The sequence below is a fragment of the Scatophagus argus genome, chromosome 5 (assembly GCF_020382885.2).
Source record: "Scatophagus argus isolate fScaArg1 chromosome 5, fScaArg1.pri, whole genome shotgun sequence".
In the NCBI taxonomy this organism is placed as follows: Eukaryota; Metazoa; Chordata; class Actinopteri; family Scatophagidae; genus Scatophagus; species Scatophagus argus.
The window spans coordinates 26,772,695-26,794,351 of record NC_058497.1 but is presented as its reverse complement, the minus strand read 5'-3'; the positions used below and the strand labels follow the sequence as shown (position 1 = coordinate 26,794,351).

At 47.8% G+C, this 21,657-nt stretch overlaps 1 protein-coding gene across 2 annotated transcripts; it reads left to right on the top strand.

The window, feature by feature from the left end:
• The first annotated feature begins 6,199 nt into the window (after positions 1–6,199).
• dlc (deltaC) lies at positions 6,200–21,207 on the top strand. 2 transcript variants are annotated; one of them, XM_046390133.1, is made up of 10 exons: positions 6,200–6,494; positions 6,930–7,172; positions 7,422–7,482; positions 7,737–7,994; positions 9,198–9,389; positions 11,721–11,890; positions 12,097–12,313; positions 18,208–18,949; positions 19,083–19,197; positions 20,212–21,207. In XM_046390133.1, exons 1-10 carry the CDS (start codon positions 6,444–6,446, stop codon positions 20,215–20,217), a joined length of 2,055 nt encoding a protein of 684 aa, XP_046246089.1. In that variant the 5' UTR covers positions 6,200–6,443; the 3' UTR covers positions 20,218–21,207. The 2 variants fall into 2 exon arrangements, with proteins under 2 accessions (XP_046246089.1, XP_046246088.1); XM_046390132.1 differs by having other exon boundaries at positions 6,201–6,494; positions 19,080–19,197.
• The last annotated feature ends 450 nt before the right edge of the window (positions 21,208–21,657 follow it).

The window sequence follows — 21,657 nt, the reverse complement described above, 5'->3', positions numbered from 1 at the left end:
CATCACGGGGCGGCCCTGAACGACCTGGCTCGGTTTTTCACTCTTGTTGTAAAATGTTGAATGCAGCGTAATACTCTGAACCCTGGTGGTGGTTAAGAGGCTCACCTGCCCCGTGTGCTTTTTGAAGACTCTGTGACTCGATGTGAACTCACCATCAGCATCCCCAATAAAGACCCAAACCAACTTGTTGCCGTGGAGATTTCATTGATGTGGTGTTGCTGATGAAAGGTTGGAGGACGCGGCCGCCTGCTCTGAAAGCAGCTCCTTCTGTCAGAGTGTGAAACAGTGGAATCAACCAGCGTTTTGATTTCCAGCCTTTCCAGTCCTATAAATCATTTTAATGATTTTTATAGATGTCTTGTTACCTAAGTTTTTCCTTCTCTGTTTACAGCCAGTGAACTCCCCCTTGTAAGTGAATTCCCACTGATTCAGGATGCCTCACAGAAACCCGTTGGAACCCTTCAGTTCCGCCGAGGACACACTGAATGTCAGACAGCGTTCACTCTGCCTTCTTTAGTATCTGAGTACTTGAACCTGATTGAGTTTGGGTGTTTTGTGAACGTCTTGTTCCTGTCCTCGGGATGCTGACGGGGTCTGGTCGGGTGTCAGTGCTCCTCTGTGCGTTCGGTTCAGTGTACGGGAAAACAACATTTAAAACCAGAGCCAACTTCTCTACATCTTTAAGGTTCTCAGATTTAAATCCGGATCCCTGCTGTGCCTTGAACCTGTAAATCTGTTTTTCTTTTCTCCTCTGTTGGCTTTCTGCTCCAACACCACCACCCATCTCCACGTCCCATGAAGGTGTCAGAACACTTATCGCCTCTGAATCGGCGCAGGAACCCCCCACGGCTCTGGATCTGCACCAGCATTTGCCAAAGAAGAAGCCGAATGCTGCCAGGGAAAAACAAATAAATTCCATCAGGTTAGGAATGATTAAGATACGAAATTCTGATGGAAGAACTGAGTCTGAATTTGATCATGTATTTAATTATTTTGTCAAACACAATTCACCCTAACAGTTTTATTGGGATATGTACAGAAAATGTGAAGTAACGTAAGACCTGAACTTGGTTTACGTTGTGTTTTGTCCCTTATTGGCCCGTCTGTAACCAGTTCAAGTCGAGAAGCCGCAGATCTACGAAGCCAAGCATCTGCTGGATAAACTGACAGAACTTGTTGTACTCCACTTGTATATTTTATTTAAGTGCTTTTCAGTGATTTTCACTGTCCCAGTTTCGACTGAGTTTACGTCTTTTTTCTGTGTATTCAGGACTGGACTTCCGTCTGTGGATTTCCCCATCAGCGGCGTATGGGGAAATCTCTTAACGTGGTCAGTAGTGACACTGAGGACTTTGGAAGGCCAGCAGGCTGGTTAACGTACAGCATCAGGGCAGCTGAGCCCCTCAAACGCCCCTCTGGTTCCAGTCCTGGAGCAGGTTTTGGATAAACAGATGTATCACATACCAAACACTTCAGCAATCGGTGCCAAAACAGAAAAAAGTTCAGCAGCTCAAACTTCACATTAAGTGAAAACAGTCCTGCCTCCTGCCTTCGGCTCTTTATTGGAACTAAATTACATACAATAAAACCTCCGTAGAAGCTCGTAAAGAGTTTTCTGGAAATAAACAAACAAACTGAATCAGGAACTTTCCTGCTTCTTGTTCTCGAGCCCGATGAGATGTAAAGCAAACAGATTAAAGCCTCCTCACTCATCGAGCTGAACTGATCTCCACTGAGCCTCTGCTGAGCCTGAGTCTGTGAAAGCAGCTCAGGGGCCTCCCTGCTGAGGTGCAGATCTGGACTGAGGTCTGAGGCCTGAGGAGGGTCTGGCAGGCAATTCTTCAGGATTACGCTGCTGTTTGCACAAGGTTAAGAGCGTGGAGGTGTGGAGCCGCAGGCCGACTCTCCGTCAGGACCAGAGAAGTCAGTGGAGCTCTGATTAGGCCACAGTGTAGTTAATACTGTACATTTACATCATCCGAGTATCAGTACACTCTGAAAATGCTGCTTTATGCTGTACAGTATTTCTGAGTGTGATGAGATGCTAGATGTCTGTGTATTCACACACTTTACCAAAGTAAAAGTATTACAAAAACATTACAAAACACGTCCTGCTCTCAGTGGGCGAAGTAACAGACTGCAGAAAATACACCACAGAGTACATTTACTCAAGTGCTGTACAACTTTGGGTACTTGTACCGAGTTTTCTGCTACTTAATTCTTCCACTGAATACATTTTGGAGGGATTGTATTGACAGACAAAATAAAGTACACAGTACACTTTTCTATTGTTTGTACTTGTGGTACTGGTACATTCAATGTCAGACACCGAGCACGCGTTCTGTTTGCTTTAACTCAGCTCATCACCACAAAGGAGCTTCAGTCAAATCCAAACGGAGCGCAGGACACAGTACACCGGAGCGTCGAGGTAAAAGTACTCGTGCGCGTATGCGCGTGCCTTCGCGCCTTTTAAGTCATGTTCATTTGTTTGAGAGCAGCGCGTGAAGTGAGAGAACAAGAGGAGGAGGAGGCTCACACCTACCTGCAGACTGCACACAGCGCCTCCTCAACGAACGGAACCCCACGTGCCAGAATCCCTCATGACGGCCGCGCGTGTGCGCGTGCTGATGGCGGTTTGGGAATAAAGCAGAATTAGAAACATCAAATAAAATCCAAAACTGCTCATTTAACTACCAGTTTATGTTGACAGCTCCATCAGAGAGGAAGAGGAGGAGGAGAAGGAGGAGGAGGAATGTCTGACTGGGAGATGGCGGATCTGTGTGGCTGCTTTGGCTGTAAATCTGGTAAATACTCCTCACTGGTTCAGATCAGACTGTAGTAGAGTACTTTTACTCTAGTAGGCTACTTCAGTGTACTTTAGTTGAGTATTTCCACTTCATGTGGCTTTACAGGCTGCTCATTTCAGAGGGAAATCTTTTCACTGCTTTTCATTTGACGCTTTTGCTTTGCAGGTGTCGACTGTCAGTATAAAATAATTGGTATTTTATTAAAGGTTACACAGCAGTAGACTGTAGTACCAACAGTACTGTGTGTGTGTACTTTTTTAAAGTCAGGTTTGACTTCAGGGCTTTGCCTCCTAACAGAGTATTTTTATACTGCAGTGTTGCTAATTTTAGTTCCCTGAAGTGGACTGAATGCGTACTGACCGGGCAACACTTCCGCTGTGGTTCATTAACATGTCGTTCACACGAGCTCCACCAGCAGCCCCCTTTACAAGCCGGATGAGTTGGCTGCAGGCCCGGCGGAGGGCCTCCTGTTGTGTTCTGGACTCTTCGGGATCACGTCGTCAGGTGGCCTCGTTCAGCGTTCACACCCGGCATCTCTGCAGGTGTGAACCTGGGAACAGAGCGACCGGCCGACGTTTACGACTCCCACCATTTGCCCTCCAGCAGCTCAGGCTGCTTTAGCTGTCAGATGCTAACAGCAGGCCGTCGCACCTCCTCCACCTGCTGCACCTCCTCCACCACAGCAGCAGCTCAGTTCGTCAGCATTTAGTTTAGAGGTGTTTTCTTTGAACCAGTCACATCAGTTTGTTTCAACAGGTAAGTCATACTTTTTATTTATTCAGTTACAACCTGTGAAATCTAAAGTCTGGCCTCTGTTTGTGTTACTTTGTCTTTCTCTGAATGAACCTGCGCTCCTGCGGCCAATCATCTCTCACCGCCTGTCTCTTCGGGTGAGAGTGGGCGGGGCGAAGACACGCCGCGCCTGGCAGGTAAAAAGATCCGTCTGTCCCGGTTTGTGATGTTCATGTATTCGTCACACGCACACACCAGGAGAAGCCGTTTGCTCCGCTGCGGTCTGCGCATGTTTGTTCCAGGTGTCAACTCTGGCGCCTCGCGGAGCTTTTCACGCGCATGTATGAGCTCCGTGCGCTCACACCTCTCAGTCTTTCCCACGGGTTTGTCACCAACACCCCCACCCGGACACGCGGCGCTCGCCGTGCGTCCTCTCACCTCGACAAAAGTCTCGTGCGCCTCTTTTCAGACCATTTGCACACGTGTTGCAGGACAAAAGGTGCTTAGGCAGACAGGTTTAACACTATTGTGATGACTGAAGATGAGGAGGCTGTGACAGCATCTGTCACTCAGGCGAGCTCCAACAGGGACGTCACATGTCATCCCATAAACAGGTGTGACGTTGTGGTGGTCACAAAGTGAAAAACTGCTATGACGTCACACGCCATCTCCACGCACGGACGGCGTCCTCTTGGACACGCGTGACGGACCACAGTGACGGGTCCTTTGTGAAGATGAGAAAAGCAGCGATAAGAATCGTTACAGGGCCACGCGCACCTGCCCATCCAGGGGGCGCGTGGCCTGACAGGAGGAGGAGGAGCAGGATCGATGAGCAGATGGCGCAGGATCGAATGCGTGCATCTCGTCGGCTGATGGAGGTGCGTCCCGGTGTCGTGTGCACGCGTCGCCTCTGCTCTCCAGGGAGGACGCCGCGTGTGCTGAGCAGGTAGCTGAGGCACAGCTGAGGTGCACGGGCGCATGCGCCACACCGTGTGCTGCTGATGACGATGAAAGCAGAAGCAGCTGCAGAGCCAGATGTTTGTGTTGTGTTCAGGAGCTGCAGTTGCAGTTACGTGGCGCACACCTGTCACGTCCGGCAGGTAACAGCGACGTTCAAACAGACTCCAGATCAGTTTGACGTCTGTTTCAGTCATGCTGTCGTGTGTCTTCTTCTTCTTGGTGTTTTTGCTGTTGTTTGTGGTGGACAAACTCCCGCCGATGAGCCCGCGTGCGGAGGACACTTTCATTCATTGTTTGACTCGCTGTTTACGGGCCGCGTGCGGGCGTGTATCACATTATTCATGAGTGTGAAGCAGCCAGAGGACACACACACACACACACACGTCTGGATACAAACAGGGTAACAATAGGAGGCTTAGTGTGTGCGCGCGCGCGCGTGCATGTGAAGCGTGCCTCGTGCCGGGGGTGGGGTCAGGACCAGCAGAGGCACGCGCTGCTCTCATTAGAATGACAAGAGAGAAAGAGAGGGCAACACTTACTCACTCACCTGTGTCAGACACAACCTGACGCCGCGTGTCACGTGACTCCAGGCTGTTCACGCTCCTGTACAAATACTACGGTTTGACTCAGACGAGTGTACTGCAGTACAGCGCAGGCAGAGATGCAGTAGAAATGAAAAACTCAAAGTACATGAAACTGTGTGTGTGTGTGTGTGTGTGAGAGAGAGAGAGAGAGGAGGAAGATGTGGATCAGCGGTTAGGGTATCGGACCCGTAACCGGTGGATCGCTGGTGTCCATGGCTGAGGTACCCTTGAGCAAGGTACCTAACCCCCACTGGGTTTGCTGTGTGTGTGCACGTCACTTGGGTGGGTTAAATGCAGAATTTCGTTGGAGTGAGTTCCCTCCAATGACAAAATATGTCACTTTCTTTCTTTCCTCAGTGACTGTGGCGTCTGTCGCGTCCATCACGGCTCACAGTCAAGCCTCCGCGTGTGCGTGTGCGTGCGCGTGCGGTTTGTGGTCGACAGGTGAAGCTCTGCCGCTGACCAGAGGGAGGCAGTAAAAGGAGCGTTTGTCGCCTGGCAGTTTGTTTTATTGCTCTGATTGTCCCCTTCGGTGGTGAAAGCGAATCAAAGCGGGGGCTGTTAACCCCCCACCAGCCCCCTCCTCCTCCTCCTCCTCCTCCTCCTCCTCCTCCTCCTCCTCTTTAGAAGACTCCTCACTCCAAACATCAAGAAATGCCCCCCTCCCCACACACTGCAGCTCGCACACATTTCAAATGGACAACTTAAACTTAAAGTCAAGTCACGCGGCGACGAGCGACGAGTTTATCTGCAGATTCAGGGTTCAAGTCTGTGCAGGTCGACACCAACAGGAGCCAACGACTGCCTGGAAATCAGAGACACACACACACTCTCTCTCCCACACACACACACACACACCGCAGTGATGGGAATCTGCCGCGGCTGGTGCGCGGCTCGGCCGTGGTTTCTCACTCCTCCTGTTTGACCAGAAGTTTCCCTCGTTACGTTTTTTGTTTCAGTTGAGGAAAACTTTCGCTTTGAAGCGAGTCCAGTGCAGCACAGCAGCAGGAGGAGGAAATGTTGTTCAGGTGGATAGTTTTTGCAGCCCCCACACACCCCCTCCCCCGCTCGGCCCTCAGTCCCTCCTCCTCCTCCTCCTATAAAGCCGAGGTGTGACTGGAGCTGCCACAGTCCAGAGTTCAGCAGCCGAGCGGATCTCCTCTCTCGTCCCTTTTCTTTTCTCCGTCCAGCCCGCAGACACGCTCACACCGACTGCTCCTCTAACTTCTCTCCTTCCTCCCGGAGCGCTTTGATTCACTCAGCTGACGTCTCCGTTCCCTTTGGACACGTTGGGATTTTGCGCACTTATTAACCTCCCGTGGACCTGCGGCGCTTCCTGCCCCGGACGCTCTGAGCCGACATGGCGCGCTTGTTCCTGTCGTGTCTCCTGCTGTTTGTATCCACGCAGACGGTGAGTAGCACTGACGGCACACGCGGGGAAAGCCATTCGGGTTGGTGTTTTTTGTTCTTTGGTGCCGCGCTGGAGAGCGGGGAGGTTTGAGGACGTGCGTTTTTACGCGCGGCGCGCCGAGTTCTTCTCCTGCTTTTCCTTCATTTCTGCGGATCCTAAATTATTTGCATTTTGAGTTCACTCACTTCTGAATGTCTAACCGGTAAACGATGCGGTGCAGAGAGTCGCAGGCCACAGATATTCAAGTCTGCAGAAGAACCGGAGCTGCAGCTGCGTTTCCATCGTGCGCGGCAGCGATCAGACTGCGTGTGTGTCTGTCTGATTGTGATTATTTGTGTTTTGTGCATCTGCTTCCATCTCTACGCATCAGTCTCTCCTGTCAGCTGAGGTTTTGTTTGACTCACCCTTCTCTCCCCCCTCTGTCCCCCCCATTAGACTCTCTCCTCTGGGGTCTTCGAGCTGAAGATCGACTCCTTCACCAGCTCCCGGGGCGTCTGTCGCTCCCCGTCCCAGCAGTGCCAGATATTTTTCCGCGCGTGTCTCGGGCAGTCCCAGGACGTCAACAGCCCGGAGCCGTCGTGCCCGTACGGCAGCAATCTCTCCGAGATCTTCGGCGCCGACTCCAGCTCCATCTCCGAGAGCGCGCCCATCAGGGTGTCCTTCCCGTTCAAGTGGCCGGTAGGTGACGGAAGCCACACGTGCTCTTTTCTCAGAAGCTTTAACACCTTCAGTCCGGCAGTGAGCTGCGTGTTTCACGTCACACTCAGGCTACGCTCCAACCCGGCTTAAATAATTCAGAAGGATGAATTAATATTAAACCCTGGCTGTACTGCGGGTCTAAACACACATTTATGGAACGCACATGCACGCGCAGTCGTCCTGGTGGCGGTCATTAATCATTAATCGATCGTGTCTGACTGATTTCAGGGCACTTTCTCTCTGATCATTGAAGCCTGGAACGCGGAGTCGTCCGTACTCAAGTCTACAGGTGAGCTGCAGTGTCGCTGCGTCACCGCCAGGCGGCGACAGCGGCCCTGTTTCCCCACTGACACCACACACACACAGCAGAGTTCTCGGGAGTTCAGGTGTGAATAGCAGCAGATTTCAGTGCTGTTGAGAAACAAACAAACAACAACAACAAACTCTCCACAGGAGGTTACGCAGTACGAAAGACGTTTTCTGTTCAACACGTTCTCAGGATGTTATGTGAGTTCTCACCATCCTGCCCCCTCATTCCCACAGAGAACCAGAACAACCTCATCAGCCGGGTGGCGACCAGCCGCAGGCTGACAGTCGGCGAAGAGTGGTCCCAAGACGTGCACTTCGGCAACCAGAGCGAGCTGCGCTACTCCTACCACGTGGTGTGCGATGAGCACTACCACGGCGAGGGCTGCACCGCCTACTGCCGGCCCCGAAACGACACCTTCGGCCACTTCACCTGCGACAGCGACGGGAACCGCCGCTGCCAGGAGGGCTGGAAGGGCGAGTACTGCTCTGAGCGTAAGTGTTGCTTCACTGAACACCTCACCTACTGCCGATTCCCCCTCACAGCTCATAGCCATGGAAGAAAAGGTTTAGTCAGAAGAGCAGCAGAATGCTCCTTTAAGGCGCTGCTCTGATCGTATCGTTCCATCTCAGTGCTCAGCCATGACACTTTGTCTTCCTTTGGTTTCTGTTTGTAACCCTGACGTGGTGACGTTTGTCCCGTCCGGAAGCGTCCGTCAGGCTGAACCAGCCAGGTTCAGACTCACCAAAGCACCAGCATCTCCTGTGAAAACAGTGATGTGACCCCCCTCTCCTTCCGTTTTCATTCCGTTCCTGCGGATTGTGTGTGTGTGTTGGGAGGGGGTGTTGAAGGACTCTTGGCGCTTCTTTTATTTGTCTGATGGCCTTGAAATTGTTAAGTCAAGCAGTTGTCAACGCCATCGCTGGCTGTGGAGGACAAAAAAGATCTTAGAGCTTCTGCTGTTTCCACTGTGTGTGTGTGTTGGCTCTGAGGTCTGCTCCTTTTGTTTTGAGCACAACAATGGGCCCCCGGTCGGCCCCTGGTCGGCCCCTGGTCGGCCCCCAGCCCTCCTGCTTTAACAGGGACACGCGCTGGAGCTTAATGTGCGCTGCCTTGCGTGAAAAGAGACGGCATGTGTTGCTTTTGTTGTGTGGGCCAGCTGCTTCCCCCAGCACTTAACAAGCACAAGGGAGTGTGTGTGTGTGAGTGTGTGTGAGTGTGTGAGGGCTACAGTGGCAGCCGGGGCCTAGGGGTTGGAGAAGTGGTTTGTGATCAGACGGCCGCCAGTTTGATTCCCCTCCCGGACGGGCAGGAAAAAATTTGGGTGTGGTGGAGTGATTAACACTCAATTGCCTCTATTAGCTGGCAGTTGTGCCCTTGAGCAAGGCACTTAACCCCCAATATGGGCGCTTGATGCTGCCCACTGCTCCTGTGTGTGTTTCACTGCATGTAGTTTGCTGGGTGTTGTGTGTTGCTGTGTGTTCAGCTAAGGATGGGTCAAATGCATGTAACAATATAAATGCTGCCAATAAAGTGATTCTTCTTCTTCTGTGTGAGGCTTTTGTGATTCTGATGAAGAACATGAGACTCACAGTAATATTCTCTCCTTCTTCCTCCCCCTCTCTCCCTTTCCCTCTCTTCCTTTGACTCCCCCCCCCCCCCCCCCCCCCCTGCGCTTCCTGTCCTCCTCCCATCAGCCATCTGTGCGGCGGGGTGCAGCGAGGAGCACGGTACCTGCTCGTCTCCCGGAGAGTGTGTGTGTCGGCAGGGCTGGCAGGGCGAGCGCTGCGACGAGTGCACCCGACACCCCGGCTGCAAGCACGGGACCTGCCAGCAGCCCTGGCAGTGCCACTGCAAGGAGGGCTGGGGAGGCCTGTACTGCAACTTAGGTGGGTTCACCCTCCAAGAGCGGCTCGACCGGTCGGCCCCACTGGTGCCGCACGCTTTTGTCAGTTTTCCATCAGTTTTAGGACAAAAAGGAGGCACTTAGTGACCGGAAGTTAACTGCACCTACCGAGCCACAAATTATGTGATGAGATTAATTACATTTAACTAAAATGCTGATTAGAGGTTCGACAACGGACTGGAAGGGGCAGCAAACAAGACAAACAAATGAAAGGATCACATCACTGATCTGTTTTTGTTTTTCTGTTGTTTCAGCTCGTAAATTCGATGTGTTTTTGACCAAATCAGAGCATCTGATTTTAGGAGCTTATCCTGATTTTTCTGTGAAAAACAGGAAAAACCTCCTTGTGAACCATCGTTTATGCAAAGACTCCAAGTGCAGGATATTATTTTTTAAATTTTATTAATTCAAACTTTTTGTGACTAATTTTGTGCCAGCGTAGTTCTGAGTTCTCAGATGTCGGGTCTTCCCAGCAGTACATAAAGGTACCGGACCTTCCGGACTTCACTGTTACAGCTCGTCAGTAATGCAGTATTTAACGGAAATGTCAGGAGACAGGATGTCGACTGTAATGAAGTGACTTTTGCAAGCAAATTTCAAATCTCTGCAACTTTGTTTTCAAACAGCCAGCATGTTTGTCGGTATTTTCCAAGACGGTGCTGGCACTTTGATTGGCCAGTTTCTGTGTCCTCTATAAACCAGTTCATAAATGTCCTCACATTGTGTTGTTGTACTCCTCTGCTGGGCTGCACTGCAGGTTTATTGATACATAACTCAATCAGTTTTAATAACTAGTGTCACAGAGCGACAGTTGCTACGAGCTAAACACGGTTAAAGTAAACCACAGATTACAGTGAAAGACAGCAGCAGGTGTGGCAGCTGTGCAGGTGTTTGCCTTTCAAAATCAAATACTTTTAATATATAAAATAATAATAAATATAAACATCCCGTCCTTCTCAGCGCAGAAAGTTGTGCTGTTAACTCTGAGGCTGTCCTTCCTGTTAAACATGCGATGCTGGAACCCTTTTTAAGTTCAAAACCCGATACAAACAGTTAAGAGTACGGTAATCCCTAACCCAGTTCCAGTCGTTGAACTGAATTGAGAGTTTAAATGCGCCAGACAAATAGCCAAGTCCCACCACAGAAGCTGCTTTTCTATGGCATTAAAATAAACCTCAGACTGTCTTGAGGCAGGTGATAATTAATGCTAATTAATTCATGATTTTAAAAGTTAACTTGACTGCCATATTTCTCAGATATGCAGCTTGTGGTGTTCCTCAGGGCTTTCTCCTTGGTCCTCTGCCACTTCATTGTTCTTCATCTGATTATTGGTGTTCATGTTACTGTTGTTATGTTGATGATGCACCAGTTTTCCCTCAGTCCTCGGGTCTCAGGTCTGCTGAAACTGTTTTTGAATAGGCCTGGAAGCCAAAGCGTATTTGTTTGTTTCTGCTCAGCTGTTGTTCACGTTGGTCCAAAATACTGCAAACCAATAACTGATCCTCGTCTCAGTGTCAGTCCACGTCCAGTCTTTCCGCAGTGAGACCTCTCAGGTTTTCAGCCTTTGTCCCATGATTTCTATTATTTATTTTTATGATTGTGAGACTGTAAAATCTAACATTCGTTTTAAACGTTCCCTTTCCTCCTTTGTTTGCAGATGTTTTTTCCAGTCTCAGGTAAATTCGGATTTGATTATGAAAGCTTACAAAACAAAAAAGCTGAAAATCTGAGCTCATAAAACCAATCATTTTAACATCTGGCAACACACTAAGATTTCTCCACCAACAGGGGAAGCAGAACTTCAGACATTCAGGTCCTGCCAAAGCTGAGGCAAACGCAGGTTTGGAAACACTTTGCAAAACGAGCGGTTTTATGGCTCTGTGTTAACAAAGTTTATTGCTGAAATGCTTCAGTTAGTGGCAAACTGAAGCTGTAAATCTCACCACCTGCTGCAGATTTAATTTGTCAGTTTCAAATAAGGTTATTTGCATTTCACTCTATCAGACACGCGAAGCCCAGATCGTTAATTTAACTCGTGATCCTGCCGTTCTTTGTAAAGATCTCATTTCAGTTTTGTAGACAGCAGTTTGCTCATCATGTAATAAAAGTAATGCAGGACAAGAAAGAGTAAGAAAGTCACAGGACACCAACTGTAAGATAAGAGATCACGTCAGCGTGACCCCCAAGTGGACCACCTCCTTTCTTCTCGCTGAAGACGCCACCTTTTGTGGCTCATGTTCACTAAAGTCGATGCTGATTTGAGTTAGTTAGTTAGTAACCTCACTGTTGCTCTCTTCCCGTTTCTTCTCTGCAGACCTGAACTACTGCACCAACCACAAGCCGTGCCGGAACGATGCCTCGTGCACCAACACCGGCGAGGGCAGCTACACCTGCACCTGCCGGCCCGGGTTCACCGGCAAGGACTGCGAGATTGAGACCAACGAGTGCGACAGCAACCCCTGCATGAATGGCGGCAGCTGCAAAGTAAGTGAGCGCATGAGATCTGATGGAGCCATCGCCTGTCAGATTCATCTTCACTGAGATCAAGAACGTTTTGTTGGATCAGCCTCAAAAACCTCTAGATCGACTTTCATGGCGTTTTGCTCATTTAGCAAGCAGAATCACAGTTGAAAACAGAGCTGTACTTGGACTGGGAAATCTTCACACCCTCACCCTGTTTCCTCCTCCAGGATTTGGTCAACGGGTATTCGTGTGCGTGCCCTCAAGGCTTCTACGGGGCGAACTGCGAGACCAGCCTCATGACGTGTGCAGAGCAGCCATGTTACAACGGAGGAACCTGCATGGAGGACGGCGCCGACGGGTACAGGTGCTACTGCCCCTCCGGCTTCACAGGCTCCAACTGCGAGAAGAGGCTCGACAGGTGCAGCAGCAACCCCTGCGCAAATGGTACAAACCACCTTTCACCCGTTTTCACGTCATGCCAAACAAACCTCTTCATTCAGCTCTCAGCTTCACGGCTAAATTTAGATGAAGTTGTGTTGCTGCTTTGTTTTTTTGTAGCCTCGTGTGTGGATTCAGCATTCACATAAGTGAGCACTCAGAGAAGCTTAGCTTGTGCAGCAATCATAAACTCAGGTGTGCCTTTGTGAAACACAAAGCTGCCGACCTGATATTGAGATATTAGGAATTCATGTCTTTTTCAGTGTGAACGTGCTGTCGAACGAAGTCTGTCTGGCGTAAAACTCATCCTGCAGTGTGGAGGTGCAGCTGTTTGCCTCTGGTTTGTGGGACTGAATGAATCTGATGCTGAACTTACAGCATTCGCTCTGAAACGCTCTGACAGGTTCTGTCAGCACTTGCCAGCTGAGCCGCAAAACAGCAGCCAAGTCTCTGATACGTGAGTTTACACAGACAAGTGGAGGCAGTTGATGCAGTTCAGTGGCACTCGGTGACTTTCCACAAGTTCAGACTTTCAGGCAGCCCGTGTTTGTGTTATCAGTTCCTCTGTCAGTCCCAGCGAAGCAGCTGCAGATATGGACGAGTCTGCAGAATGTGTTTGCTTAGTGGCTCGCATGCACATGACGAGCCTGAGTTGTTTAGAAGCAGTGAGTTTCTTGGTCAAAGTAATCAGATAGAAACTTCCAAAACCTTCTCTGTTACGGCTGTAGTGTGTGTGTTGTAAGTTGTGTATATGAACCCACCTGTGAAAGTGGTTTAAGCAGATGTGGGTGTTGGAGATGAGGGACCTGGATGCAGGTGGAGCAGATGATAAAGCTTCACATGTGAGTGGATGTTTTGGTCATTTTGGATTCTGGGTTTTCTAATAGTTCTAATATTGGAAATATTCTAATATTTGGTTGAGGTGAAGCTGAGCGGCTCAGGTGGTGCAAAAGAAAAGACGAACAAAATCCTTTTGAAGGAACTTTGGTTGTTGTGGGTAACAAACCTGTGGAGATGTTGGAGGCTTTTCTCTGGTAGTTAATCTGTTTGTCGATCTTCACTCTCACTGACTGGATCCTCCTGCTGCAGGTTGTTTCAAGACTTTTTCACAGTTTGACAAGCACAGACCATCATGAGCGCACAAGCTTGGATTTCTTCACACAATCCTGTTTTTGTGAAACGGCCCTGAAGCTGCGACGGCCCCTCAGGGCGAAGTCTTGATAGTTTTTGTTTTGTTGCAGCTCTGCAGTTGAACACATTCTGCTGTGTGCTGTGTCAGTTACTAAACTTACCACAGTTCATCTGATGTCAGTCAGTATCAAACTACTTACAAGACCAGGCTGGTACGGCTGAGTGATGCCACAGCGGAGGTTTGCAGAAGATTCATTCCAGCAGACGCTCAGCGTGACAATCGCTGTTTTTTATTGCCATTGAGGTCATTCGTGTGACTCGTGAACTTCGGTGAATGTGTCTATTGAAACTGGATGTAAACTTTTATTTTGGTAGTGAACATTAACGTTCGACACAGAGTTTGATCAGTGAATGAAGAGCTGGCAACGACACAAGAGGCTCTGCCTTTAGGGTGAACCGCTGGACTCTCACGCCCATCATGTTCGCCCGCAGCACGCTGTGCCGGACACCCGTGTGGCCAGCAGAAACGAGGCAGCCGGCCAGTCAGAAGGCAAAACGCAGGAAAAGCTAATGAAGTGTGCCCGAACTTCACGCTGCGATCTTGTCAGGTGTGTTTTAACAGGTAGCTTGCAGGCGGGCAGTATGAGTGGCCTGTATGATAAACACAGCGTATGTCTGTTCTGGGCTTGCTGAGGGTTCCCCCTCACGGCTCTTTGGGCCCGTCGGCACGTTCACAGAACAACACGACCGAAATGATGTGCTAACACATAATGTTAGCTTAACTAGCTGGCATCACCTAGCATGATGGGAAACCCAATTTCTAATGATGGAAAGTAAGTGTGCTACACTAAGCACTAGTATGAGGTACTTGTACGTGAGTATTTCTGTTTTGTGCTGCTTTGTGCTGCTTTGTACTTGTACTGCACTCCATCTCAGAACACACTGATGGATCAGTATAATCCAGTCATCTGTGTTATTCTGAAATGGACCGTTCTTCATGAGTCTCATCTACATGAGTTTCGTATCATGTTCACTGCTCTAGCGCTTGCAGATCTGTGCTTCACACTGAAATTTAATGTAGTTGGTGGGATGAAACAAACACGTCCCATTCAGGGTGGGAATGCTGTTCTGTTTTTCCACCTTCCTGTGCGAAAGGTGTGATTCTGGAGCGAGGAGCTGCTGTTCGCTTCTGAGCTGGCAGTGGACGTAGTAACAGCGCTGAGTGGACGTCTCTGTGAGGAGACAGCGGACCAGCCGGCAGGACGGGACCGGAGGTGACGCGTTGATGCCGTGTTACACGTGCAAACACGTAACGCAGCAACACACAAGCTTTACAAGGCAGCAAGCAGCAGTCAGCAGGTTCAGGAGGAGGGGTGAGGGGCCAGGCTCGCGGGGTGCCAGGCTCGCGGGGTGCCAGGCTCGCGGGGTGCCAGGCTCGCGGGATGCCAGGCTCGCGGGATATCCCTAAATGAGCTTTGTCAGATGTTCAGTTGTGCTTCATAAACAAAGACATTTACCCTCACATGACATTACACCAGTTAAAAGAGGAGTGGCCCAAGACTTGAGCCTTGCGGGATGCCGTAATTTGTTAGAGCAAATGAAGATTATAATAAACTCTGACAAGAGACTGAAGGTCAGCAAAAAGAAATATTGATGCGTTAATGTGTAATCATTTATAATCATAATCATCAGTTACAATGAGAGCACATCTGCTTGAAGAAAAACAACGTATGAAGAAGAACTAAACCAGTTCTGTGAAGTGGTTCAACCTGAGTTAACTAAACTCCTAACTAATTAATCACAAACCACCAAATTTACGTTGAATTTCCACTTGAAGCAGTTTTGTTTTTCGTCTCCTGTCGCATGAAACTGGAGCAGTTTGACCTTTAGTGACCGTAATGATCCAGCATAACCATAAAGCAGCAGCGATGCCCTCGGTTTAAAGGCCACTGCTGATGGATTGATGTGTTGGACCTGATCCACGTTAGATCAGAGCTGCTAACCGGGTGAGCAGCCTTCTTATCAGAGTGAACAGTCAGATGGAAAGTGGAGCAAGTCTGAACAGGATTTCACCTGAACGTTGTGAAAGACAGTTTGGAACATGTCTTATGTACCTCAAAGTACTTCTCTGAATAATCCTCAGCAATACTTCTGTAGTACGTTCGTGTACAACTAATCTGCACGTGTCGGCACATCCTCAGGGTACAACAAGTGAAACGGAGTAATTACAAGCAGCTGCGCACTCATTCATTCTAAGCAGGTGTATCGTATATATTTATTAGTGCAGGAGTCAGCTGAACTCGGCTCAGTTTTCACCAAAACCGTGGGTTTGATGGTTGTAGTAAGAGAGTCTTGACTTTGACACACAAAACATGTAAACATCTCGTGTGGATGAGAAGACCTCATTTGTATTTTTACTGTGGATAAAAGCAGCTGAAGTCAGCTGGCCTGTCCTAACGATGGACGATGTAAATGTGTTTTAGCATGTGAGCACAGACTTTTGGATCAACTGCTTAAAATCATAACTTTGTTTCATTGATGAAATTTCTTGATTTGATGCGTATTTTGGGAGGTAAAGTGAGAAATGTCTGCAGAGATGTTTGGGTTGTTGGGTGAAAGCCTCACATCAGATATGTGAGTGTGTGTGTGAGTGTGTGTGTGTGTGTGTGTGTTAGGGCTGATACACTCCCGAACTGTCACGTAGGAGCCACTGAACATGTCTTATCACCTTCTGTCTGACAACACAAACATTTCACTCATTGTTGCCGCTGTACACAAGCCTGTTTTTAGTGGTTGCCGTGGAGACGCTCAGACCTCGCAGTCTCTCTTCCTCTACCTGGTTGCTACCTGGCGTGTCGGGCAAGAATCCGGCGCCGGCGGCTCTATCAGGCTGAGAACTGCAGGGGGAGGCCGGCTGGTCCACGGCTCATTGCTCTCTCGTCTTGCTGTGTCAAAAGGGCCTGACAGCAGCGCTTCACGCCATAACTTTGCACGAAAATGTACGTGCAACCTGTGTGTGTTTACCTCATGTAGTGCAAATTCCATTCGCTTCACGTTCTGCTTTTCTACCACAAACCATCAGATTTTAAAGTTCGCTTCTTCCAGGCAGCCATTAGCTTCATTTCTGTTTTGATCACCTGGCAAAGACCTGAAACAATCCCTCAGTCAGTGTTGGTTCAGTTCTGTTCTTGTCACAGCAGCAGACCAAACATCAGCCGTGTTGGTTCAGTTTTGTGTCAGCTTATCGAATGAGAAGTCCTGGAGGTCTGACTTTCCTACCAGAAAGATCAGTGACACTTCTGACAAAAACACGAGTTTCTGCCAAAGGATTTGTATTAACAGGCGAGTAGAGGATGAAAATCACGCCTGTCAAAGCCTGCCGAGTCTTTGCCTGTAATCAGGATCAGACGGCTCCACTCACAGAACTGGCATCACAAAATAAAAGTTTATCTGTGAATACTACAATTAGCACGCGGTTATCGCCAATCGGGGACGTCTCTGAGAGTCCTGGCCTCAGTCCTCCCCGAGGTCCTCATTAGCAGCTGCTTATCTTCCATCTGCAGTCATTCCTGCCTCTCAGCGAGCCTGACGGAGAAAAAGAGTGTAGCTCCGCTGTGTTGGCAGTGTTGCAACACAGCAGCTTCACAGAACCACCAAATATGGAGCTGTTTGCACAGTTTGTGTTTACAGCGTTTAGCCTGCAGGCTGTCGACCCTACACGACCCGTTTGCTTTAAGCAGCTGCAGGACGGGGGTCTCGCAGATATTCACCAAGAGGTATTCGTTATCAAGTCACTGCCAAACAAAGGGATCATTAATGGTGACGTTAAACAAGTTAGCTGGTCAGTTCAGTCTCCAGTTCGCTCACTACTGTAAGCCTCACTGAGGAGAACATGGCAGACATCTCAGGATGTTTCTAATCAAACCCACATTTCCCTCCTGATGAGCAGCATCTGTTGTGAGGAAAAGCTGTAATAAACACATTTCTATTCCTCCTATCCTCAGCCCTCCTCCTTTCTGTCTCCTTGTCTCTGGGGAGTCCAGAGGAGTAAAGCATTAAGACTGGAATCGTTTCTGTTGCAATCAGAAACGAGTGCCTCCCGGACTCCTGCGAACCCTAAAGAAAAGGGTTTTGTTTGGTTTATGTATGAAATGTAGCTTAACTCAAGATGTGGAAAAACTCCATCAGCTCTTAATTCGTCTTTCACACTGAAACTCTGTTCATGCAGTTGATGTGCAGGACATTTAAGAGACATGTAAGATGTTTCCTGTTCAGGCTGGCAGAGACACTCTGGCGTCCCCCAAGGCCCCGCTCTCGGTCCTGATTTTTCCTGTTTACATCAAGTTAAACGTCAGATGACATTTTGCAGATGTTCGCCAGTTTCTCTGCCACCCAGTAACGTTCACCTCGTTTATCGACACTGAAGGAAGCTTCCACGATATTCATGGAACAAACTTTCAGTACAGACTCGCATTGACGCCGTTCGTTTGTTTCTCTCTGTAGCAGCCTGTCAGACAGAACTGAGGGCATCACAACACAGTGACTTTTAATGCTCTTGTGTAGGTTTTTTGGCTCTTTTCATTTTATTGTGAAGCACTTGCATCGCTTGTGACCACAATCCTTTGTCTTGATTTGCGTCTCTTGCATAGATTATTGATTGCAGCGCAGGACACCTTAGTGCGATGTGATGAGCTGTCTCTCACCCTGTCAGTCAGTGTCTTGTGTTCAGGTGTTAATAATTCATCCTTCCTGTCTCTTCCTGTCCGCAGGTGCTCAGTGTTTGGACCTCGGTAAGCGTGTCATGTGCCGCTGCCGGCCCGGCTTCACCGGCTCCCACTGCGAGACCAACATTGACGACTGTGCCGGTAACCCCTGCCGCAACGCCGGCACCTGCATCGACGGCATCAACGACTTCACGTGCACATGCACGCTCGGCTTCACCAGCAAGGACTGCTCGGTGCGTGCCAGTCCCTGCGACCTGTTCCCCTGCGACAACGGCGGCACGTGTTACACTCACTTCACGGGACCGGTGTGCCGGTGTCCGCAGGGCTTCATGGGCGCGCGCTGCGAGTACCCCGTCACCGATGGGGAGAACACAAAGCCACCGCCAGATGGTGACGATCCTCCCGCGCTGATTGCTGCTGTCGCCCTCGGCTTGGTGACGCTGACTCTCCTGCTGTGCGCCGCCGTCCACATCCTGCGTCAGCTGCGCCGGGGCAGAGCGCTGAGAGCCATGGCCACATCGGTGAAGAACGACCTGGAGACGGTGAACAACCGCAACGCAGTAATCGGTGGAGGTGGACCCAAAAACGGGAGCTTGCCCGGAGCACCGCTGTGCAGCCTGAAGGAGAAGGAGGCCTTCCTCATCCCTGGAGGACATTTTAAAATGTCCAATAAGGATGCAGCACTAGTGGAGAAGGGCGGAGACAACATGGCAATGTTTAAAAACAAAATGGCTGACTGTAACCTGGCGAAAGAGGAGCAGCACCTGACCAAGAACAAGTTTGACCTGTAAGCACCTGTGTCTGTCTGTCTGTCTGTCTGTCTCATGTTCGTGTCACAGCTGTTTGTCTTCTGTTATCTCATCTGTGTTGCGTTCTGTCAAAGTACCAACCGTCCCTCTCCGTCTCTGTGTCCCCAGCAGTAAGAAGTGTGAGTCGTCCATCATCGTCCCTCCTCTCAGTTTTGCAAAGGACAGTCTGTATCACCCGGTGTTCATCATCCCGGAGCAGATGGAGCAGTGTGTGTTTGCCACTGAGGTGAGGACACGTGTGTGTTGGTTTGTTTGGTGTCTGCTCATTTTTCTGGATAAAAAGAAAGAGAAAGAGAAGAAATCAAGTGTCAGTTGTTCACAAATAAGAAAAATCTCAGTGAGATCTGGTCTCATGTTTGTTCTGTCTGAGGCTCCATATCATATCATATCACATACAAGTAAAACTGAAAAGTACCATAAAGATAAGATTTTAAAAAATGAATTGAATTAATTTGTTGTTTTTAACAGTCTGTCCAAACAACCCAAAGTGCTACTCAATGTCTTTAAAATTAAATATTTAAAAATATCAAATCAGAAAGTAACTGATTTGTTATTGATTACAGCTCTCAGTGCTGTGTGAAAACAGCTGCACTGTGTTAAATCAGTGTGTTGTCGTCAGCTGTCGACTGTTTGTTAATTATTAAGCCGAGATCACAGCGCTCTGATAATTCATTTATTTGCACACATTTAGTTAGTTTAGTTAACAACTTCACATTTTGTGCATTTTGTCAGAAATGTTCAGCTTCCAAACATTTGATTTCACCATGAAACTAACAAACCATGCAGATTAATAACATGTCACTCTTGAAAAGTTTCCCAGTCTCTGGTTTTAGCGCCAAAACCATCAGCTATCAAAAAAGTTTCAATAAAATCAGAAAATCTTTGCGAACTGTACTGGTGAAAGTCAAGTTTCTTAGTGTGCAGAAAAATCTGTTTAAAGTGAAATGTAAGTATGTTAGCTCATTTACTGAACAAATAAATTAGGGTAAAGATGATTGCTCAGACTAAGGCCACAACATGATGTGAAACGTGCCAATGATATGGTATGTTTGTATGTAAAGCTCATTAGTTTAGTGGTGTAAGTAATTCATCAGCTTCATCAGTTATTCGATGTGATTTTTTATGAAAAGAAATCTTATTTAAATCCCATCATCCCGTTTTATGAATAATTGCATGTATTTAAATAAGAAGTAAACACATACGCTGATGACTAACTGCTATTTCTCTGCATCGTTCTCAGGTATAACCTCAGAGTGCCAGCAGAGGAGATTTTACGCTGAAGGCCTTCCTACACTTCCTGTCCAGGACAGTTCACCCAGAGGATCCATTCTACACACTTTTTTTTATTTAATATTTATTGCTGTTGCTCAACAGAAAGAAGCAAAAAGAAAGGACTTGTTTTTTACTCCTCTCTGCTTTGGTTGAGAATCAACAGAGCAGTGGAGGAGGAAAAGAAAAGGACAGACTGAAGGTCTGGCATCATTTGCACTATTTATCTTTTCTGTATACTTTAAATCTTAATATAACATTTTTGTTTGTATATCTGGATTTTCTTTGGATTAAATGTGACCGAGAGGACGTAAAGAATTGGAACTGTCCACCAATCGGAAAGACCGGTGCCTTAGCAATTGTCCATAATCACTGTGGCAATCATTTCCTGTTCAATTTCACAATAAGGTGTCAATCAGATCATCAGAGGAACTGCTCACAGGAACAGGAGACAGGACATTTTATTTCAGGTCAAACGCCTTGCTAAACGCCAACTATCCTCATGATTTTTTGTCTAAGTAGCTTTCAGTCGTCAATTCGTCCATTTAGTTTGATCTTTTGATTTCTTTGGAAGTGAAGTATCACATTGTGGCCTGTTAGAAGAACCTTACAATCACATCCTGCAAACTCTGAAGTGCCTCTTCTTATGAAAATAGACTTTAATCCAGGAAGCCAGTGAGGGATGTTATTTGTATTTCATGTCCAGATCTTTAAGAGCATCATTCAGCTCGACTGGAACAAGCTCCTTGTACTGGGGATGTGATTTTAAATCCATATGTGCTGTCCCAAACACAACACGAACATCCACGCACGTTCTGTTTCCTGCATTTTCACCTCATCAACTGTTCATCTACGCTTTTAAAACAAAGACAAACATTATAGACTGGATAAGCTGGACTCATCTTACACTGCTTTTTGTCATCCTGTCAAAAAAAAAAAAAAAACCTAAACTTGCTGCCTTCCTTAACCACTACTGTCACAACAAGTAAACAGGAAAACAAACAAAAACATTCCAGGATTGAGCCTGAAGTGTTGGGTCTGAATGTGAACACAGTCAAAGCTCCACAATTTTATATTTATAGGTAACAAATTTTTGCTACAGTGAAGGACTCCAAAGAGAGTTTTTTAACAGCTTCTTTTTTATTTTTACCTAATCCATTTGATACCAAAAATATGTGTTGTTTCTGTGTTTCGTCCCTTTGTGCTATCTTCTTTAACTTAAGAATGCAATGTGTACATATCCTCCAGAAGATAGTTTTCTTATTTAAATTTTCCCTTTGTAAATATTTTTGTATTTATGAAAGAGAATTGTATATATGTCTATGTTAATGTGCCTAATGTCTTAGTCACAATCGAGAAATATATTTTTTCATAAATAAATTAGAAAAATAACATTAATGTCACTGCGTTATTTCAC